We start from the raw sequence: 24,539 nt of genomic DNA, 5'->3' as shown, positions 1-24,539 counted from the left end.
CAACATACACATGAATAGAAGGCTTTTCGTTTGTAGGATTTATTAAAGGCAAAACAACGTCACGGATAAGAGTATCCTGTTGTTTAAATATATTAATAATTTCTTTTAAAAATGTAAATTAAGTCTACAAACTTACTTATATTTTAGGCTATTAAGAATACGCTAGAACTCTTAGTGAGCAGAGAGAACAGACAACTCCAAGTTCTAAGTTCTCAGTGCTCCACCTCGCCCCGAGCTCTCTCTCTCTCTCTCTCTCTTCTCTCTCTCTCTCTCTCTCTCTCTCTCTCTCTCTCTCTCTCTACTTGTGTCTCTATCTCTTTCTCTAACTCTTCGCTTCTAAAAATCTGGCCCAGAGTTAGCTTCACCAAACGACAGTATTGTAATGGTTTGTGAAACATAGAGTCACTAAAATAATGTATATTAACCACTCAGAGATGCTTTCGCTCCTCACTATTGATTTAGAATTTGTCCCATAGAAATGATTTCTATTTCCTAAAATTCGTCAGTCTGTATTCAACTCTAAATTATATCTTAGGTATGTTCTCAACCCAAAGGTCGGATTGGACACCGCAGTACTCCCCTAGGTACGGTCCTATTACAAGTTGTCTCCCCTTTCCTTCCTCCGGTATCTGTACTGGCTTACCGAGTTTGTGGGTGGAGGGCCTACTGTTTAATATGAACTCCAAATCTCGGCGTAACTTGGTATTTTTCAGGTTACAGAACATTGCCAGAAGTGAATCAAGTAATATGAAAAAAAAAATCGAAGGAAGATTGAACTCCACTGCTTTACCCTAGTGCTCCAGACTTACCTGCTTATCCATCGAGTCACAAAACTTATTTCTTAGGAACATAGCTAATTAATTACATTACATTTGGTTTAGCATTGATAATCTCTTGTCTAAGAACGGAAGTAAATATTTTACATCCTTTTCAATCTTTTTGCTACAAGAATTTTATGTTGATAAAAAGAAGGAAACAAAGTGAAAAGGAAAAAGGAAAATATAAAGGAGACGTGGAACTATAGTGTACAACAAGAAGCTGCTCCGCGGAATGACAGATACTCTTAATATATTAGTTCCTTACATTAAATCCGAGCATTAATGCCTTTTTATCATTCCAATAGAAGGAAACAAAATTTGAAGTGAAAGTACTTTTCTTTTCACAAAACTATGTATTTCTTGTTATTTCTCGATGAAACATTAAAAACATGCAGAACGTGTACAAGATTATGTTATGAGAGGAAACATTAAAAACATGTAAAACGTGTACAAGTTTATGTTGTTAGAGGATACTTACGCACTGCACACGTGAGACCAAAGCCGTGACGGGAATTTCATCAAAAAACGGTATACAATCATTAGACATACAGATATTGATTTTTAAGCGCATACACAGTAGATAACTATCCAAGAGTAAAACGCCAAGAAGTAATGTAACACACAGTTATTATGCCTTTGGTACGATTTGTAGGCTAAACAAATAAGTGGTGTTCGAGAAAGGACCATACATGAGATATGAGGAAAACGCATGGACTTACACCATGGTACCCAGCACAACTGATGCGCGTATGGAAGCGAAGTGAATTAGTTAATATGTTATCCATTACGATGCCAATAAGGACAATTAAAATCACTGTGCATATGAATATCATCGTAGTCAAAAACTATCTTCATTTATATAATTCATTAAGCCATTTTAAATCCCTTGGGTTCATCATCAACTGCTTCTTTTCTTACAGCGTCCACAAACTTTTAAATGGCCCCTTGAATAAACTATGATTAAATTGTCTGGTTATGGAATATCATCTCAGCCTTGTACTGGGTACACGATTCCCTGTCACAAAGATCACATTTTGTGTTAACTGATGGGCAGTCATCTAATGAAATGTCATAGTGCCTCTGTTATTCTTAATCTATACAAACTGTTTAAGAGACAATATGAGCAGTCCTATAAGACTGTTTATGATGCTGTCTGTCATTTACTGTCTAGAAATCTCATCATAAGATCAAAATGGATTACAAAATGATTTAGATAAAATATCTGCACCTTGTGAAAAATCGTAATTGAGATGAACGATTAAATGTCTGAGCTCTTCCACATGTGCGAAAAAAAAAATCACATAAATTTGAAAGCTGTCGATTCAACAAAATATCGGGAGATTACAATTTCTAACAACTTACGTTGGAATTAACACACAGAAAATGTTGCGAGAATGGTGAACCAAAGACTCCGTTTTATTGGCAGAACACTTAGAAGTTGCTACAAATCTGCCTAAAGCACAGTTGTCCGTCTTTTTCTGCAGTATTGCTCAACGGTATATCCTTGCTGGACAGGACTCACAGGGGACGTTGACAAAGTTCGAACAGCGGTAGCTCGTTTTGTATTACCACCGAATACGGAAGAGTGTGACGTATGTGATAAGAGTTGGGGTGGCAATCAAAAAACAAAGACTTTTCGTTCTGGTGTGCTTTTTCACGAAATTCGAAATTATAACAATAGCTTTGCCACCCTAACGACGGAGTATTTTATTGACACCCACTCACGTAGTAAGAAATGATCATCTTAATATCGTAAGAGAAATCAGAGCTCACATACGGAATGATCTGGGAGAAATTTTTCCCATGTGCTATTTGAGACTGGAGAATGAGATAAATAGTCTGAAAGTGGTTCTGGCACCGTCTGCCAAACACGTATGTATGTATTGCAAAGTAATGATGTAGAAGAGCATCAGCCTAAAACGAGCATCAGAAATACAGAAAATAGTAGCATGCTAGATGGAACATCATAATACATAAGGCTGCTGCACAATATCATCTTACATGTATGGCATCCATAAGTTAATTGTTGTCATATTACTATGGACATAAAAGCAATTACAGTAACCTATAACGTACCTACAGGATCCGCGGCCGGCTGGTAGCTGGGAGGGTGTACGCAACGCCACCTCATACGGCAGCGACTGCGTGCAGAACACTGGTGACGGCTCCGAGGACTGCCTCTACCTAAACGTCTTCGTGCCGGGCTTGCCAGAGGAGGGCGCAGGGCTGCCCGTGCTCTTCTGGGTGCACGGCGGAGGATTTGTCTACGGCAGCGGCTCAGATCAGGAGTATGGGCCCGATTTCCTCATGTCTTACGGTGTCATACTCGTCACCATCAACTACCGGCTTGGCCCGCTTGGTACGTATATCTGTCGTGATGATAGAAATAATTTCTCTAGGTAAAGTTCGGCCGCTCTCTACAATTTTTAACTCCCACCCTTACCTCTATAACCAGACTGACGATTCCGTGAGGCCTAAAAACGTGTCCTATCAATGGATCCCTCCTTTTAATCAAATTTTGCCATACATTTACTTTTTCCCCAGTGCCATTCACCTTACCATTAATTATCCGATCTACCTACCTAGCCTTCAGCATTCTACCACAGAATCACATTTTAAAAACCCCCTTTTTTTGACGTCTATATTTTATCTTGGCTGTTACCTTTGCTACAGTTTTACATTTCCTACTAAGTGAATTAAATTCAATATATTCATTTATTTTCAAGGATTTCCACTGGACTTTGTCTTTTTACATATTTCATTCTCTGCTAAGTTCACTATTTCATCTCTCAAAGCTAGCCATTCCCGTTTATATTTATTCTGTTCTCCTGTTTCAGTCAATCGTTTGCTAATGATCACTGATTATTTTTTCAGTTTGTCCGCTCCCCACAGCCTTGACTTCCTAACTTTCTACGAATCCTTCAGTTTTAATCTGCGTGTCATAAGCAGAAAAAAATATTGTAAGAGCCCACTTGCACCCATGGAAATGTTTCATAGATTAAAATCTCTTTTCGAAATCTCTGTTTTATCATGAAGACATGTATCCGAACCCTTTCTGTGTCTCCAGGCCTCTGTCACATATACCACCATCTTTCATTATTCTTAAAACACGTATTACGAATGACTGAATTGTGTCCTATGCAAAATTCTACCAGGAGGCTTCTGTTTTCATTCCTTTTCCCCAGTCGATATTCGCTTACTATTTTTTCTTCTCTTCCATTTCCTGCTATCGAACTCCTGTGTATTGTGGTGGTGGATGTTGGCCTCGTTTCTATCTTAGCCACGATAACGTATTCACCAAGTTGATCATGGAACTTACCCGTATTCTTATTTTTTATTCATTAGTAGACCCGCTTCTTCATTATCCCTATTTTATTCTACATCGACAATCAAACTGTTCATGTATTGTTGAGAAAACTGTACAGTCCTACTTAAGACTATGAAAAATGTTTGAACGTGATTAAATGCCAAATTTGCTCCGCTGCACCTGAAATTAAGAAAGTTAACTGCGATTGTTGCAGCGTGTCCTGTTTTATTCAGTTTTATTGCCATCTTGCACAGTTTTAAATGTTGCTGAATGATTGCTGCTCATATACCTTATTTGTTTGTTACTGTCTTTCCATTTGAGCTCTGAATGTCTTATGACAGTATCAGCTGGTCACTCTTCATTAAAATGCTGGTAACTTCGTGCAGCTTCATGCCGTTCGATGTTCCACGTCTTCTTCTCCTCCCTCCCCCTCCCTCGACCACTCCATCTGTCATTCTCTCTCTCTCTCTCTCTCTCTCTCTCTCTCTCTCTCTCTCTCTCCCTCTCCCTCTCCCTCTCCCTCTCGGCCGGCCTTGCAGGCAATGCTTTCGCAGTAAATGTCTTCTTGTATTTCCGCTAGTTTTCGTTCTTCTCCTAATTTAAGAGTATTTTTTCCTTTTTTTTTTTTGACAATCTATTCCAAGTCAAGAGTATTTTTCTCTATAACCGTGTTTTAAAACTATTAAAGAAGTATTCATTTTTTTGCTCTCCATGAACCTTTGTCATGTTGTGCTACACTTGAGACAAAACACTTCTGTCTTGATTGGTTTGATGTGGTCTGCCACGAATTTTTCTCCTGTGCCAACCTCTTCATCTCAGAGTAGTACCTGCATCCTACACTCTCAGTTATTTGCTCTATGTATTCCAGCCTCTTTCTTCCTCTACTTTTTCCCTCACTATCTTCCCTGTTGTCAGAAATTTTGTCGTCAAATTAAGGTCTATGTGTGATGATAGTAGACTTCGCTTGACACGGAATGCCCTCTTTGTCTGCGCTAATCTGCTTTTTGTGTCCTCCTTGCTTCGTCCGTCATGGGGTACTTTTGTTTCAAGGTAGCAGAACTCTTTAACTTATCCTATTTCGTGATCACCAGTTTTGATTTTAAGTTCCTCGCTAATCCCATTTTCGCTACTTTTTATTACTTTAGTCTTTCTTTGGTTTAGTCTCAGTCCATATTCTGTACTCATTAGACTGTTCATTCCACTGTACAAATCCTCTTAATCTCCACTGAGAATAGCAGAGTCACCAGCTATGAAGATAGCCTTTCTCTCAGAAGTTTAATCCCACTCTTGAACCATTCTTTCACTTCTGGCATAGCTTCTTCGATGTACAGACTGAGCAATAGAGGCGAAAAACTACATCCCTGCCTTACACACTTTTTAATTCCAGCACTTTGTTCTTTCTCTTCCAGTCTTATTGTTTCTTCTCGGTTCTTGCATATAATCCGGCTTTCGCTATAAATTACTCCTAAAATTCTCAGAATTTCAAAAATCTTGCGTCATTTTACATTTCCTCGATGCAGTTTACAATTCCTCGCCGATTTTCGTAAGTGCGTAAAATATTTTTCTTGTCTGAAATTCTTTCATTCCTATCATATTTTGACAGGACTTTCATTTGATCGTTCCTGTATTTATCCTCTTTCCGTGCTCTTTTTCCCACTTAAATTGTAGTTATTCTTCTCATTTAGCCAACGTTGCTTCATCATCTGCTTACTGAAATGTCTATATCCTTGCTCCTTCTACGACGTATTATCCTGTTGCTTTCCGTAATGATTTCTCTATTAGTTTGACAACATAAATATTGAAAAATCTTAGTGACAATAATAGTCTAACCCCTCTATCAAACCCCTCTCAGCCGTTTCAAAGAGTAAAATGACTCAGTAGTGATGATCACACCGAACTCTTACTCGGAATAACGTCGGTTCAAATCCTCATCCTGTCATCAAGATTTTTGCTTTCCTAAATATCTCCATACAAATGCCAGCCTGGTCCCTTTGAAAAGCGAACGCCGATTTCCCTTCCCATTCTTCACCATTGTGAGTTTCTGCTCCGTCTCTAACGAACTCGTTGTCGGCGAGACGTTAAACCCTTCCTTCCTCCCTTCCTTATATCCATTTTTTCTCATCTGTTTCTCCAATTGTTTCTACCTTATTTTTGGTGCATGCTGTGTTTTAATACTATTCGTCGATATCTACATCTACATCTACATCCATACTCCGTAAGCCACCTGACGGTGTGTGGCGGAGGGTACCTTGAGTATCTCTATCGGTTCACGCTTCTATTCCAGTCTCGTATTGTTCGTGGAAAGAAGGATTGTCGGTATGCCTCTAATCTCTCTGATTTTATCCTCATGGTCTCTTCGCGAGATATATGTAGGAGGGAGCAATATACTGCTTGACTCTTCGGTAAAGGTATGTTCTAGAAATTTCAACAAAAGCCTGTACCAAGATACTGATCGTCTTTCCTGCAGAGTCTTCCACTGGAGTTTATCTATCATCACCGTAACGCTTTCGCGATTACTAAATGATCCTGTAACGAAGCGCGCTGCTCTCCGTTGGATCTTCTCTATCTCTTCTATCAACCCTATCTGGTACGGATCCCACACTGCTTAGCAGTATTCAAGCAGCGGTCGAACAAGCGTACTGTAACCAACTTCCTTTGTTTTCGGATTGCATTTCCTTAGGATTCTTCCAATGAATCTCAGTCTGGCATCTGCTTTACCGACGATCAACTTTATATGATCATTCCATTTTAAATCACTCCTAATGCGTATTCCCAGATAATTTATGGAATTAACTGCTTCCAGTTGCTGACCTGCTATATTGCAGCTAAATGATAAGGGATCTATCTTTCTATGTATTCGCATCACATTATACTTGTCTACATTGGGATTCAATTGCCATTCCCTGCACCATGCGTTAATTCACTGCAGATCCTCCTGCATTTCAGTAAAATTTTCCATTGTTACAACTTCTCGATATACCACAGCCTCATCCGCAAAAAGCCTCAGTGAACTTCCGATGTCATCCACAAGGTCAATTATTTATATTGTGAATAGCAACAGCCCTACGACACTCCACTGCGGCACACCTGAAATCACTCTTACTTCGGAAGACTTCTCTCCATGGAGAATGAGATGCTGCGTTCTGTTATCTATGAACTCTTCAATCCAGTCACACAATTGGTCTGAAAGTCCATATACTCTTAGTTTGTTCATTAAACGACTGTGGGGAACTGTATCGAACGCCTTGCGGAAGTCAAGCTGGAATAAAAACTCAGATTGATGCATTCTATCCTTGTTTCATACCAGCCATTGCACGCTGTTTTAAATGTCTCCAGTTCGCAAAGAGGCAGAGAATTTTACATACCTCGTCAGTTACGTTATCCCTAAAATTAGCCGCTACTTTGATAACGATGGGATGTAACACAGACGCCAGAGTTACCGTTGGCTGCAGGTTTTCTGAGCACCGGCGACGAGGTGGTCCCTGGAAACGCGGGCCTCAAGGACCAGCAGGTGGCGCTGTCCTGGGTCCAGCGCAACATCGCCAGCTTCGGCGGCGACCCGCAGCTTCTGGCGCTGCAGGGGCAGAGCGCAGGCGGCGTGTCCGTGTCGCTGCACCTCGTGTCGCCTCTGTCCACAGGTGAGTGAGTGCCCCGAGTCCTTCATGCGTATCAAATACACACTGCACACTTCGTCGAAGTCATATAAAACTATTTCGTTGAAAAGATGGTTATCTACAAGTGTGAGCTAGAAGGCCTGAGAAAATAATGTCAGGTAACAAGGTTTAGGAAATCTATGCGTCGGAAGAAAGGTGGAAGGAGTATATGGAGGGTCTATACAAGGGAGATGTTCTTGAGGACAATATCATGGAAATGGAAGAGGATGTAGATGAAATGGGAGATATGATACTGCGTGAAGAGTTTGACAGAGCACTGAAAGACCTAAGTCGAAATAAGGCCCCGGGAGTAGACAACATTCCATTAGAACTACTGACAGCCTTGGGAGAGCCAGTCCTGACAAAACTCTACCATCTGGTGAGCTAGATGTATGAGACAGGCTAAATACCCTCAGACTTCAAGAAGAATATAATAATTCCAATCCCAAAAGAAAGCAGGTGTTGACAGATGTGAAAATTACCGAACTATCAGTTTAATAAGTCACGGCTGAAGAATACTAACGCGAATTCTTTACAGACAAATGAAAAAACTGGTAGAAGCTGACCTCGGGGAAGATCAGTTTGGATTCCGTAGAAATATGGGAACACGTGAGGCAATACTGACCCTACGACTTATTTTAGAAGCTAGATTAAGAAAAGGCAAACCTACGTTTCTAGCATTTGTAGACTTAGAGAAAGCTTTTGACAATGTTGACTGGAATTCTTTCAAATTCTGAAGGCGGCAGGGGTAAAATACAGGCAGCGAAAGGCTATTTACAATTTGTACAGAAACCAGATAGCAGTTATAAGAGTCGAGGTATATGAAAGGGAAGCAGTGGTTGGGAAGGGAGTGAGACAGCGTTGTAGCCTCTCCCCGATGTTATTCAATCTGTATATTGTGCAAGCAGTAAAGGAAACAAAAAAAATCAGAGCAGGTATTAAAATCCATGGAAAAGAAATAAAAAATTTGAGGTTCGCCGATGACATGGTAATTCTGTCAGAGACAGCTAAGGATTTGGAAGAGCAGTTGAACGGAATGGACAGTGTCTTGAAAGGAAGATATAAGATGAACATCAACAAAAGCAAAACGAGGATAATTGATTGTAGCCGAATTAAGTCGGCTGATGCTGAGGGAATTAGATTAGGAAATGAGACACTTAAAGTAGTAAAAGAGTTTTTCTATTTGGGGAGCAAAATAACTGATGATGGTCGAAGTAGAGAGGATATAAAATGTAGACTAGCAATGGCAAGGAAACGTTTCTGAAGAAGAGAAATTTGTTAACATCGAGTATAGATTTAAGTGTCAGGAAGTCGTTTCTGAAAGTATTTGTATGGAGTGTAGCCACGAGTGGAAGTGAAACATGGACGATAAATAGTTTGGACAAGAAGAGAATAGAAGCTTTCGAAATGTGGTGCTACAGAAGAATGCTAAAGATTAGATGGGTAGTTCACATAACTAATGAGGAAGTATTGAATAGGATTGGGTAGAAGAGGAGTTTGTGGCACAACTTGAATAGAAGAAGGGATCAGTTGGTAGGACATGTTCTGAGGCATCAAGTGATCGCCAATTTAGTATTGGAGGGCAGCGTGGAGGGTAAAAATCGTAGAGGGAGACCAAGAGATGAATACACTAAGCAGATTCAGAGGGATGTAGGTTGCAGTAGGTACTGGGAGATGAAGAAGCTTGCACAGGATAGAGTAGCATGGAGAGCTGCATCAAACCAGTCTCAGGACTGAAGATCACAACAACAACAAGAACAACAACAACATGCGTATTATAAAAATGAAGATGTGTGTGTATGTTCTGGGTCTTCTTCTAAACCACTGCACCGATTTCAGCCAAACGTGGTACACATCGCTTACTATAATAATAGCACTCAGTCGCCTGCAAAAAATTTTACACGCAGCTTTAAACCTTTACGAAACTTCTCGTTGAAAACCTCCACAAAATGAGGAAAGAAGAGATTATCCCTTACTAGATTTTCACTGATGTGATTCTTCAGTTTCTCCTGGCGTATTTCTTGCTCGAACAGTCCACACGTGTACTGCCGGTCCATAATGTCCAACGGCCCGTAGACTGTTCGAGCTAGATTTTCACTGTTCATGCAGTAACACTGCCGCACCATGCATATCGTTTTAATTTATTCATCCTTACTACTATACGTATTCGTGACACATTTGCAGACAGTATTCGCGTATACCACTGACTATATATGCAAAATTATATTACTGTAAGACAAGTAGTTCAGGGGATATGATGTCATGAACACTGAGACGCGTGGGAAACTGCCACATCGTACATCATATTTTAATTTGTTACTTCTATGCTACCACTTCTACTCGTGACACATATTACAGACGGTACCCACATGTGCCGCTGAACGTACCTGCAAAATTATAGCAATTCACAAGCTTAGTTCAGGAGATTTACATCGAAAACACTGAGGTGCGTGAAAAAATGCTGCACCATGCATGATGTTTTAATTTATTGCTTCTTTGCTACTACCTCCATTCGCAACAAATTTCGCAGACAGTATTCACACATGCCACAGGGTATACTTGGAAAATTATATCATTGCATGACTCATAGTTCGGAAGATATGACGTCACAAAGATTGAGCTGTGTCAAACGAAACTGCACGGTGAAATTCGCTACGGGTACGGGTCAAATATTTGTACAAATATGAGCGAATTGTGATAAATATACACGAAACTTTTATGACAAGTGCGTAAGCGGACAAAGCCGTGGGTAAAAAGCTCCTACTAAGCCTCTGGATAGATTTTAACTGAACTTGGTACATATATCCCTTACTATCTGGATATAAATAGTGCGTTGGGGATGAAAATGTGGAGAGAGAAGGAGAAGACGAGTTGGAGATAAAGAGAGAGGTTAGCAGAAGATGAACACAGATTTGGAGGGGGAGGAAGAGATTGAACAGAGAAAGGGGAAGGGAGAAACGTACAGAAAAAGGGGAGGAGATGGACGCAAGACTGGGAAGAAGGAGACGGAAAGGGAGAAAGGAAGGCGGTCAGAGAGACGGGGCACGAAAAGATGGAGAGTGAGAGACTGGGAGGGAGCTGATGGACTAATAAAAGGTTGGAATAAATGCGCCTCGTACTCAGCAAGTTGTAGCAATAATCTGACCGGACAAAATATTAGTCACTGCCTAAAAAGTGCAAACTAGTGACTTTGGAACACTGGTGTAACATTCTTTTAAAAATAACTTTATGTTGAATGAATGTCTGAACTGTTGAATGGATACAAAACTCGAATTATCGTGTAGCATGTTGTAAGTGCAAGTGGTGTGCATACTCTGTGTTATTGTCAGAAAAATTTACACATCATGATTGGGCAATGCAACTCCCAATACCAATAAAGAAATACAGTCACTGTGAAATAAATTCAGCCCCTTAGGCACTGAATCATCTGGCCCTGTGCAAAATTGATAACTTTGGTCCCTGTGCACATAACAAATAAATTAAATTGTCTTACCAATAAAGTAGCAACGGTGAAACGCGATGGTTGTAATTAAACTTTCGCTACTTGAAAGGTCCCTTTGAAAAACGAATGATCGTATGACAATGAAACGTTTCGGAAACATTTGTAATGGCACGCGAAAGAAAATAAACCATTAAAACAACTCTTTTTAATTTGCGCGTGAGAGTGTAACATCTGTTAATTGCGCACCATTTCTTCCTTCCAGGTTACAAACGTTGCTCAATGTGACGACCATCTGCATCCAAGACAACCTGAAACCGCATTAAAGAGACCATTTCACAATTATTCGCAGCACGTTTCGAACCGTCGACCATGAAACGTTCACCTGTCGCGACACAGTTCGTGTACCGCTTGAGGATCGCAAAATGTGTCCAGCATTCTCAGGCAAGGCAACACTAATTTCTTCATCCATTTGTGGCCCAATTGGCCGTCGGTCTCTGCCAGAAGCAATTCCAAAATCGGCAGTTAATTCGAACCTCTGGATCATGTTCTTCAACCACGGTCCAGAAAGAGAACTTCTGTGTATTCCTTTAATGCGCCATAATGGCGGAGAGCAGACAGCACTATTGCTGTTGTTTTGATACAATAGCTTTACGAGTAAAGCCCTGCTCACCTTGTCGGGACGCATGTTGACTGTCTACAGCTGTAATGCACTCTGATGCTTCTGTTTAAGCTCTAACTCACTGTACCAGTACAGACAACTAACGGCACGTCATGGCACTAATACTATTAGCAACGAAAATCCTGCAGCGCACAGACTGCACATCATTCCTATACCGTTGGATACGCATACGGTAGATAGTTTTTCGTCTATACTGGCTCAATTAGCGAAAGTTAAATTATAACTACCCTGCATTACGAGGAATTTTCCTCTGCAGGATATTCTTCATCTTACCAAACGTATCTACTGTTCCACTTAAAGTTTTCAACAATTAGCGATGTACTTCATTATTTTTAGGAAATGGTCATTCCACATTTTTGTTTCCTATTATCAGTTTATCTTAGTCTGATCCAATAATAATTTAAGTTTAGCCAACCCAAGCAACAGCACTTCCGGTACAACGCTGAACTGTTGTGGTTTGGTTTTAATGCGGGATTCAGTTCCATTACACAAAATTGCAGCTACTACTCCCCTGCAAAATTTAATTGCGTTTCTACAAGGGTTTTGATTTTTAAGTTCCTACTTATTACTCTACATACACTCAAAATTCCTGACCACTTCATGTTCACTTTACTGTTATTATTTTCATAAGTGATGACACGCTCTAAAAAGGTTAAATTAGTAACTGTATAATTATTTTCATGGCGATAACTTCAATCCCACTTCAGTGCTAAGATTTTTATCTAGCACTTATTTCACTTCTGACAATATTTGTTATGTGATTAACGCCGAGCTGCACTGCGGTTCGGAATCCATTTTAAACTGTAGGACGCCCTATAACTGGCTGGGTAAGCTAGTTCAGATGTCGGAGAAAGGTAACAGCATACACCCCCAACAGGACCATAACTACTAAACCACTGAGTTGTTCAAATCAGTCTTCTAATTGATTATGGCTTTATCCTTTAATTATTGTTCTTAGGGAGTTCTTCCTAATAAGTTTCACTGTTTTCTCCTCTTGCCAGATATTTGCAAACTGCGTAACTTTCATATTTTGTCCAGAACACATAATTTTGATCCTTGTTTCTTAATTCTATTTGTTCTCTGAGTAACAAGATTTACAGTACTTTTTTCAGACTTTTATAGGAAATTATGCCACATTCTGCACCTAGCGAACTGTTTCATTCCTATTTGAAGAGATTTACTGATCATATTTTCAAATTAGCTTAATGCCTTTAGCATTTGCCACTGTATTTAAATAACTCTGTTTTTCCATTATTTAGCTATCATTTCAGAAAATAAGTTTTCACTTGCTGCCAGAATACACAGGATAACATGTACCAGGTGGTTATAATGGAAGCGCAGCTACTCGCAGAGGTTCAGTATGGCAGCGAAATGTGGTAGATATTCTAATGTGTTAACGCGGAATGAATTTATGCTGGAAAAAATTAGTTCCAATTTTGAGCGCTAGGTGAAAATGTGGTGCTGTGAATGCAAGAAATACGTATAGAAATGTTTCCATATGTAGTAGATTAGGAAAGGAACATAGGAAGAAAAGGCCAAATACGCGATTTTATTATTAACTGCCACTTACACTATTTGTTCAATGTGAGCACCGGAGACGTTGACGAGATTCTGTACAGCACCAGATCTACACCTGGTGGTCAAAATTTCAACTATTTTTTCCAGCATTAATCGGTTCCGCATTCAGCATCAGCATATCTACCAATTTTCGCTGCCATGCGATAATTACAGCCCACGCTGGACTCCGCGGGTACCTATACTGTAATTATAACCGCCCAATATATCCCGTATAATGTCTCTGCCTCGTGATGACTGGGTGTTGTGTGATTCCCTTAGGTTAGTTAGGTTTAAGTAGTTCTCAGTTCTAGGGGACTGATGACCATAGATGTTAAGTCCCATAGTGCTCAGAGTCATTTGAACCATATCCCGTGCAAGGATTATGAACAATGCTCGAAAGCCGGTAATCATACATATTTAAATTTCAGATTACTAGCGAATCACTCAAGATGGGTAAACAATTGTTAGACATGTCAAATAAGACACCTTCCTGGGCAAATGAACGTGATGTAGCCCAAACTTTTGCAGATTCCACTATGTGAATGTAACTTGGTTCATTCCACGTTTGGGTCAGGTCTCTTCTCGAGGCTCATCATCCAGAGCGCCAACTTCATTGGACGCCCAATGCCTCTGCAAGCTGCCCGCAATAACGCTTTCAGACTGGGGGCTGCCCTCGGCCTCGAAACGGATGATTCCCAGGAGCTGGTGGATTTCCTGCGATCGGTCAGCCCATCAGACCTCCTCGTGGACAGCTCGCTCATCCTGACAGAGGAGGTGAGCAGTATACTATCTTATTCAAAGCTCTTTGAACCAAAAAGACACATTTATGTAGTTTGCTGGTTCTCAAGAAACATTTGTCGCACACAAATATCCGGACGCTAACGTAAGGAACTTGGAAATCCCTGGTCTAGGTGGAAAGTTACATACCTGGCAGAAAAAGGGTGCTTTTTAGGACAAACATGCACACATTTTCGTACATTCTATCCTTTTAGGCTACAGAGCTTTCTACGCCGCGATTCCACTAAGTAGATTGAATCCCTAAAGTGTTAAAATCTGCAAAATACCATCTCTTTGTGACGTAAGAGCTTTATTGGGGTCAAATGTTTTCCACACACATATTTCCCTATGTGGCAGAACATATGGGAATTCGCTGGACAGGAAAATATATTATGGCTTAATGTTCTGTCGATTACGAGATGCCAGCCGCTGTGGCCGAGCGGCTCTAGGCGCTTCAGTCTGGAACCACGCTACCGCTACGGTCGCAGATTCGAATCCTGCCTCAGGCATGGATGTGTGTGTTGTCCTTAGGTTACTTAGGTTTAAGTACACTACTGACCATTACAATTACTACACCACGAAGATGACGTGCTACAGACGCGATATTTAACCGACAGGAAGAAGATGCTGTGATATGCAAATGATTAGCTTTTCAGAGCATTCACACAAGGTTGGCGCCGGTGGCGTCACCTACAACGTGCTGACATGAGGAAAGTTTCCAACCGATTTCTCATATACAAACAGCAGTTGACCGGCGTGGCCTGGTGAAACGTTGTTGTGATGCCTCGTGTAAGGAGGAGAAATGCGTACCATCACGTTTCCGACTTCGATAAAGATCGGATTGTAGCCTATAGTGATTGCGGTTTTTCGTATCGCGACATTGCTGCTCGCTTTGGTCGAAATCAAATGACTGTTAGCAGAATATGGAATCGGTGGGTTCAGAAGGGTAATACGGAACGCCGTGCTGGATCCCAACGGCCTCGTATCACCAGCAGTCGAGATGACAGGCATCTTATGCGCATGGCTGTAACGGATCGTACAGCCACGTCTCGATCCCTGAGTCAACAGATGGGGACGTTTGCAAGACAACAACCATCTGCACGAACAGTTCGACGACGTTCGCAGCAGCATGGACTGTCAGCTCGGAGACCATGGCTGCGGTTACCCTTGACGCTGCATCACAGGGAGGAGCGCCTGCGATGGTGCACTCAACGACGAACCTGGGTGCACGAATGGCAAAACGTCAGTTTTTTGGATGAATCCAGGTTCTGTTTACAGTATCATGATGGTCTCATAAGTGTTTGGCGTCATAGCGGTGAATGCACATTGGAAGCGTGTATTCGCATTGACGGCACTTTGAATATTGGACGTCACATTTCAGATGTGTTATGACCCGTGGCTCTATCTTTCATTCAATCCCTGCGAAACCCTACATTTCAACAGGATAATGCACGACCGCATGTTGCAGGTCTTGTACGGGCCTTTCTGGATACAGAAAATGTTGGACTGCTGCCCTGGCCACCACATTCTCCAGATCTCTCACCAACTGAAAACGTCTGGTCAATGGTGGCCGAGCAACTGGCTCGTCACAATACGCCAGTCACTACTCTTGATTAACTGTGCTATCGTGTTGAAGCTGAATGGTCAGCTGTACCTGTACACGCCATCCAAGCTCTGTTTCACTCAATGCCTAGGCTTGTCAAGGCCGTAATTACGGCCAGAGGTGGTTGTTCTGGGTACTGATTTCGCAGGATCTATGCACCCAAATTGCGTGAAAATGTAATCACATTTCAGTTCTAGTATAATATATTTGTCCAAAGACAATCATCTGCATTTCTTCTTGGTGTAACAATTTTAATGGCCAGTAATGTAGTTCTAAGTTCTAGGGGACTGATGACCTCAGATGTTAAGCCTCATAGTGCTCAGAGCCATATGAACCATTTGATTACAAGGTCATTAGGTTCTATTTACAAGCGCAGTTTGGGTTAAGGAAAACTGCTGTACTCCTTCTCGGCATTTACATGAATGATTTAATGAAATCACGAAAAACTAAATCTTCACGGCCTGACTGGGATTTGAACTGCTGTCCTCTCAAGAACGAGGCGTACATCTTATCACTATCCATCTGCGGTTGCTGGATGTGATGAATGTTCCAAAAATTTGTACTTCAAATCCCTTTTTCCCCATTAATTCAGCGCTTTTATGGGCAGGTGTGTTTTCCTGACAAAAGTTAATTCAATGGTCTTTCGCGATTTAAATGTCCTTTCGTGTGTTTCATCATTCAGATAGACTAATTATTTAAGTCACTATTCAGGATCTTTCTCTTCACATTGTGTGGGGCTCCTAACTACGGCCACTCTCACGGTACAATAAAGGACTTAATTTTTGTAGTAGTAATAAGGTAGTTAAATATTGAATATTTGACATGTAGTGTTATACTATTCTGAGACATACTGATGTGTTGGCAATACAGACTGCTAATAAAGGGCAATCTGACATTTACAAAAAGGTAACACGTTAGTAAATTTGTTTGCAGTGCAGTATATTGACTTAATATATGAGATATACCTGAGTTAGTATATTTGTAGATTCTTAAGTTGGGGGTGAGCTATATACAAGGAGAGTAATGTTCTTTAGAGAAACAAATAGTCTTGAACGCTTATATACTTAGATAGCTCTTCACCCTTAGTAATGTTTTGTATTGTTGTGCTACTTCGATATAATTTCTTCACTGCAACAGTCCGTGCCGACGTCGAAAAGCCTGTATGTTCACGGAAGCTCTGGGGCAAAGTTCTGAGCGCGGCTGCTTAAAAAAAAGGCGCCGCCCAATCAGAGTCGCTAGCAGTGAGGACGTGTCCCTTCGGTGTCCTTCTGCTGGTGGCGTGTATGTGTGGCCTCCCTCTTCCCCCCCCCCCCCCCCCTCTCAACCCACCCATCGGAGACAGTAACAGATGGGAGAGCGAAGTCTCCCAGCGGCGCACTGGCAGAAAGTTGGCGGGTGCCATCTCCCACGTAGTTATGAGAAAGCGCGGCGCGCCAATCTGGGGTCGTGGAAGATGTCGTTGATACCGTGTTCCACGCACACCCCAAACTGCTTACCGTCGTTGCACATTGTGGATGCGGGCGATGACGAGGGTGAGTTCTGTGCCCTTAGTGCTGCCTGTGGGGTTGGTTGTGAACTATGGCAGATGGCGCCAACCAATCCACACCTCGATATTCGTCTTATGAAACGCCGGGAGCATCTGCCAAGCAACCGGAGGTAGGACATCCCCAATGTTGTGGGTGCAACATTGGCGCTGCTGAGAACGCAAAAGGGTGCATGGCTGATACAGACTCGATGTCCGCGACTGACGTCGTAGTGATTGGCGATGATCGCGGTGGCTGTGGCACGATCCCTATAACCATGGCAACAAAGTTGGTTTTGGTATCACGAATGTGCACGACAGATGTCTTTAATGACAACACTGGATTCCCTATTATGAGACTTGCTGTAGACATGTAGAAAACTTTTGCCTTCTTGCAAAACTTTGTTGTGAAGTGAGCGTCGGAAACAGGGTGGCAACGGTGAAAGAGCTGCAGAAGACTTCAGTGGCGACGACCATGTAAGAGTGCTGGTAAACTGTTGTGAGCAGGCATAGTGTGGTAGGTGCCCAGAAACAAGAAAAGCCGTTTTCCTTCTAGTGCGAAGCACAAGGTCTGGGCGCCTTAGCGTTGAAAATATGAACGAGACGTTCCGCTTCACCGTCAAATTGAGGAGAGAATGGTGCATTGGGATACGTTGACTTCCATTTTGTTGTAAGAAGTGTTGTAATTCCAGTGAAGAAAATTGTGGGCCATTATCCGAAACAATATTTTGTGGCAAACCCTCTAAGCAAAAGTCAGTAGCGAGTACTTTGATAATGCTAGCAGTAATCGAATGCATTGGAATGACAAAATCGTATTTTCTGTGTGCATCAACGATAATGAGTTATCTTGTGCTCCAGAAAAGACCAGCAAAATCAATATGAATACATTGCCAAGACCGTCAGGCCGACGTTAGTTGAAAATTTCTTGCCGTGGCGCTGCCTGATTGTTCATGCAAGTGCGGCAGCAACAAGCTGTCATATCTTCTATTTGTTTATCTTTATCCAATCCGAGCTGCGTAGAGTGATAGCACACTTGCTTTATAGTTCTGACGATCCCCTAATGTCCTCTACGTGAGAGTTTCAGCACATGTTGTTGCAAAGATTTCAGAAGCAGGAGTCAGTCATTCGTTCTTTGGGAGAATGCAATAAAATTACACCATTCTGAATAGAAAGCCTGGGACCTGTGGAATGTGACATTAGCTTATTTGTTTGAGTTGAAAATATTTGTCATCTTTGTTGTTTTTCTGACATGTTCTACATTCTGGACGACCTCCTCACTACGGATCAATTGGAATGAAAGTAAATCTAATCTAATCAAACTGTTGCATTGTGCACTAATTTCTGATTATGAGGCCATTTGAACAATCGTACTATTCCATCTTGACCATAAATCTTTGTGATCTGACAAGAATCAATTGTGAACCTTCGAAATCTGGAATTTTAGAACATGTTTTTTGCTCGAGTATCGTGTCGTTTTAGGAAATCCAGAATCTACTCTGTAGGAATCAACATGGATTCCGGAAACAACGATCGTGTGAGACCCAACTAGCTTTATTTGTTCATGAGACCCAGAAAATATTAGATACAGGCTCCCAGGTAGATGCAATTTTCCTTGACTTCCGGAAGGCGTTCGTCACAGTTCCGCACTGTCGCCTGATAAACAAAGTAAGAGCCTACGGTATATCAGACCAGCTGTGTGGCTGGATTGAAGAGTTTTTAGCAAACAGAACACAGCATGTTGTTATCAATGGAGGGACGTCTACAGACGTTAAAGTAACCTCTGACGTGCCACAGGGGAGTGTTATGGGACCATTGCTTTTCACAATATATATATAAATGACCTAGTAGATAGTGTCTGAAGTTCCTTGCGGCTTTTCGCGGATGATGCTGTAGTATACAGAGAAGTTGCAGAAATTGCAGCATTAGAACATTGTAGCGAAATGCAGCGGATAGGCACATGGTGCAGGGAGTGGCAACTGACCCTTAACATAGACAAATGTAAAGTATTGCGAATACATAGAAAGAAGGATCCTTTGATAGCGGAACAAACACTGGTAGCAGTTACTTCTGTAAAATATCTGGGAGTATGTGTGCGGAACGATTTTAAGTGGAATGATCATATAAAATTAATTGTTGGTAAGGCGGGTACCAGGTTGAGATTCATTGGGAGAGTCCTTAGAAAATGTAGTCCATCAACAAAGGAGGTGGCTTACAGAACACTCGTTCGACCTATACTTGAGTATTGCTCATCCGTGTGGCTACCGTACCAGATCGGGTTGACGGAGGAGATAGAGAAGATCCAAAGAAGCGCGGAGCGTTTCGTCACAGGGTTATTTGGTAAGCGTGATAGCGTTACGGAGATGTTTAACAAACTCAAGTGTCAGACTCTGCAAGAGAGGCGCTCTGCATCGCGGTGTAGCTTGCTCGCCAGGTTTAGAGAGGGTGCGTTTCTGGATGAGGTGTCGAATATATTGCTTCCCCCTACTTATACCTCCCGAGGAGATCACAAATGTAAAATTAGAGAGATTCGAGCGCGCACGGAGGCTTTCAGACAGTCGTTCTTCCCGCGAACCATACGCGACTGGAACAGAAAAGGGAGGTAATGACAGTGGCACGTAAAGTGCCCTCCGCCACACACCGTTGGGTGGCTTGCGGAGTAGAAATGTAGATGTAGATGTAGTTTCCCATAGGCAAGGGAGACAGAGCATCTCATTTCGTATGCTATGTTGTAGGACGATGAAGAAGTTCATTTTGGTATATATAATGAAGTAATGACCAACGTTGCAACTTCTGTGCTGCACAATCTTGTACACCTTTCCCCGGTCGAAGATGAGCAGTCAACGACTTATAATCAGACACAAGAAAAAAACTCTGATGAAATTTCCTGACACCATGAGTTATGGCTAAGCTTCCATGACTTTGATCTTGTTCAACATCATAGACACGAATGCTGCAGGGCCTTGTAAGATAAAACTGCCCATGTGGTGATGCGTCAATTGCAAACACTACTGGTTTTAGCTGTTCGAAATACATACGAGTATGACATGGGTGACTAAGCAAAGAAGAAATTTCTGAAAACATTTTTCGCACTCTCCAGTCCATTTAAAAGGAACAGTTTTACGCCAGAGGCGAAACACAAAGTGGCTGTTTGTGCTGCGTCCGGAATGAATTTGGTGTAGAATTCAGTTTGCCAGGAACTGCTTGGAGTTCTCGTGCATTACCAGGAGAAGATAATCTCCGTATGACTTCTAGATGCTTAGCCACGGAACAAGCGTAGTGGGCTCAATGACCAATTCCCAATATTCCATTTTAGTGTTGAAAAATGAACATTTTTGAAAATTACACTTTAGTCCTACCTGAGTCAAAACTTCAAAAAGAGACTCCATATTTTTGAGATGCTGTCCCGGTGTTTGTCTAGTTGAAATGACGTTATCTAATAATTTGAACTGGAACATTCGACGTCACCTGTTCAAGAAAGTGTTGAAATAACGCAGGAGCAGAGGCGCTGCCAAGGAAAGTCGCTGATATTGATACAAAGTCGACGTGAGTGTTAACCACCAAAACGTTTTTGTTTTGTTTCTCACCCAGGTGAAGCACCGACTAAAACAATTTTTGAAAAGCAAAAAAAAAAAAAAAAAAAACGCGTCTGTATGTTAGGCGATCCATGAGCTCGAAAATACGTGGAAGCAGGAAGGAATCAGTCACTGTTTCAGCGTTAATTATAGCTTCAAAGCCAGCACAAAGTCTGACATTCATGTTCGCCTTTCGTTTGATCACAAGGGAGATGCTTATTGACTTGCTGAAACGGGTTTCAAGACTCCTATTTGTTCTACTCTGTTGAGTTCACAAACAACTTTATCGCAAATGGCATTTTGTACCAGACGTGACCGATGCGTTGTCCGTGTGTGTGTGTGTGTGTGTGTGTGTGTGTGTGTGTGTGTGTGTGTGTGTGTGTGAAAATTCTTCACATATCCCAGAGTGTCGTCGAACAAATGTACACACTTTTTACACAGCTCACCAATATTGGCATGGGAAGTTGCGTGTCAGTAAACTGTACATTTTTCTGAGTATGTAAACCAAATAGTCAAAAACATCAATGTCAAAAATATTGGGACTAGAACATGACTGAAGTACTATGAATGAGACTGATGTACTCATGCCTCTATACTTTGCTTGCAAAGTGCATGTTCCTAGAACAGAAATAGTTTCGCCATTGTAGGCCTTGAGACTGAAAGATGGCAGGTCCATCTCTGCCCTTTCATATTTTAACAATTACAGGATCGCCTATCAGTACTGCGAGAGGTATGTTTTACAGTGATTGTATACTTAGAGTGGCTAATCAGCGGTTACGGATTTTTCTTACATTTGACCGTTACTTTCTTGGTCTATTTCGCTGGTGTCATATGCAGACCGAAGCGCGTACCATAATGTGTTTTCGGAGGGCGATGACCAGGCAAGCATTCACAAAAGGATGAATCGTCAACTGGGCGCCTCTTTCACTAAAAGTAGGCCTCATGCAACGACAGAGAGTCAGTCTTGTGCCTTAGAATAAATCTTCATCACATTCAAAAGATTTATCCGTTTTGCGTCACACATTAATCTTTTGTTGAACTTTGGCCTAAACAAGTCATTGTATTCTGTAATACTTGCACTTATACTTTAAATACAGTTTTGCTCTTCAATGGTTTTCATTCTCATTAAAAAGGAATTTAGTCACCTACTTCACAAATTACTTCATTTTCTGACCACTTCTTCGCTTGTGACAAGGCAGTGGAGAAAGCCAGAATATGACAGTAAACTAACAAAGAGATAAACCATTTCGTACGGGTGTAGCTTCACCTACATACAAAAGGGTAACACATCGAGGAATAAGCTAAGCAGAAATGAAAATTAGTGCAGAGTCCACAATAAGTTCAAATGATACATGACGAAACTTGTACCTTACCATATTCAACGTCAACTTCATACTATGCATGCCTTGTGCTTGCTAATTAACAATCAAATGTGTAATCAATTTGATCGTTCAACAAGAGAGTTTCATGAATGAAACATAACAGTGCTGAAGGGAGTTAAAGCAAATATTCTGATTGTCCATAAAATGTAAAAACGTTTTCTCTCTGGCCTTAAGAATGTGCTAATTACAACTGAATTAACTACATCTACGTTGAATTATTGTATAGGCTAGGAATATAACTCTCTTGGAATTCTATAAAAAAACAACATTTCTGTAGCAAAGTTTAATTTTGCACCAATGTCAATCACAACAATTTGCCCATGTTACTAAACCAATTTCCATATATTTCTTAACCATTTGCTTCAGTTAACTTGTACTCAACGCAAATAAGAATTGAAACAGCACTAACAATAGTCCTTAAACAGCTCATGAAATCATAGCACGTAATATTTAAAAAGGTGCTAACATTTCCATACTCTTCCACTTCGTTTCAGCTCAAGTGTCAAATTGATGCTACTTTATGTAGAGTGGCTCAAAAAAAAATCTCTGTAATTACAGTGCACAGTTGTCAGTTATTGATGTGCAAGGTGGACCGAGGGAAGTTAGCCAATTTTGCACGGGTATTAATAAGACTGCGAGGATGATTGAGACAGTTATTACCTCCTTGCTTCATGAGGGGTAAGGGAATTGGCAATCTTTGGGCTGACTTGCAGGCAGACTTATGAAATGTATGTCTTATTGCAGCAATTACTTTTTCTTGGTGGATAGGATTTGGGCAGCTTTTCAGTTTTCCACACGTCAACCTGGCACAGGCGTTTTGCCATTTGATGCGGGGAGGCTGAATTTTACTCACTGTGGGTAGCCACTGAACAGGAATGGAGACGAACATACCGAATATGAGTCTCATGATGTACCATAGTAGGCCAGAAATCTGCTCATTGTGGGAGTTATTCAGCCATACGACAGAGCATTATTGAGATGGCGATGGCGAAAACACAAATTCTGAAGCGTGCTGCTACTGCTGCCCATGAAGTTCCATCCAATGTTACCAGTAAGCTGTTATGACTTTAATGTTTTTCGTCCCTTTCCTGAAGATGATACCTCTACATTAAGTATCTGTCTAAGGTTATACTCAGATACTTGGAAGTGGGATTATGTGTTACTTCTGAACTTGACCATAGGCTGGTTCTTTCTCTTTCCATTACTGAGGCGGGACGCAGCTATCTATGTCTTTAGAGGGGTAGGTTATAGCCACAATCTTATAATATAACCATCCATCCTCTAAAGGCCTTGGGACAGTGCGTCCTTCGTCTCAATGATATCTCCTCTTTGCATCTTTAGATTAATGTCTATAGCGTAGATGAATTTCCGATGTGCTGTTTCTGGAACGTCGTGTGTGTACAAGATAAGGAGAACTGAACAAAGCACTGATTCTTATGGCTAGCCATTGTTGCTTATGGAATATGTTACGACATATTCTCTATGAATTTGAAAAATAAAGTGCCAGTAAATATATTTATTTATTTATCGGGACAAACATCTTTCTATATGGTATGGTGCTAAATTTCAGGTAAAGATCTCCCTTCCAAACGGTACCATAAGTAGACAAGAGATCGGTGAATACAATGATTTTTTTTTGTTTTCCTATCTAATCTATTTTCGAGGGTCATACTCAAGCTGAGTACCTCATCTCTGTAGTCTAGACCACGTCAAAAGTCAGCAGCGGAACTAACATGAAACAACCACTTGCGGGCGCTATCGTTTTCATAATCGGTCTTTCTAGTAGCTCTTAAGTTTCATTTAATAAGGCTGTGGGTTTGAAGATATACAAAATTTATCTGTTTTTTAATTATCTGTTTTAAAGGCATCGATAATTTTAGATATCATAAAAATGGGCACGTCGACTGAATATAAAACTTCGTCGAAGAAAGAAGCAAGCCGATACTTGGTTGCTGAGTCACTGTGCTCCAAATGTTCAGGGTGAATGTCGCTCAGGAACGTAGCTTCTCTATTTCGAAATGTGTCAATTGCTTCTTATATCATTTCTCGGGAAAATGGGTATATGTATTGGTTATTTGGCTAGGTGTCTCATTTTATCTGTTGTAGTTCCGGTTTAAATTGCAAAGCCGAATCTCATAATACACAAAACACGTTCCTTTTCATGGTGGCAACGGAGAAACAACGATTGGGTTTCATTTTGTCGTCCTGCGACACACAGGCATGATAA

General features: G+C 41.2%; 1 protein-coding gene across 1 annotated transcript in view; it reads left to right on the top strand.

Moving 5' to 3' along the window:
• LOC126354068 (cholinesterase-like) overlaps positions 1 to 24,539 on the top strand; it is a 64,208-nt gene that overhangs the window by 6,148 nt on the left and 33,521 nt on the right. The window contains exons 3-5 of the mRNA XM_050003442.1: positions 2,901 to 3,177; positions 7,578 to 7,763; positions 14,031 to 14,230. Coding sequence (XP_049859399.1) covers positions 2,901 to 3,177; positions 7,578 to 7,763; positions 14,031 to 14,230 — 663 coding nt within the window. The remainder of the gene's footprint in view (positions 1 to 2,900; positions 3,178 to 7,577; positions 7,764 to 14,030; positions 14,231 to 24,539) is intronic.

The sequence above is a fragment of the Schistocerca gregaria genome, chromosome 3 (assembly GCF_023897955.1).
Source record: "Schistocerca gregaria isolate iqSchGreg1 chromosome 3, iqSchGreg1.2, whole genome shotgun sequence".
NCBI classification, from domain to species: domain Eukaryota; kingdom Metazoa; phylum Arthropoda; class Insecta; order Orthoptera; family Acrididae; genus Schistocerca; species Schistocerca gregaria.
This window is presented reverse-complemented; position numbering and strand designations above follow the sequence as displayed.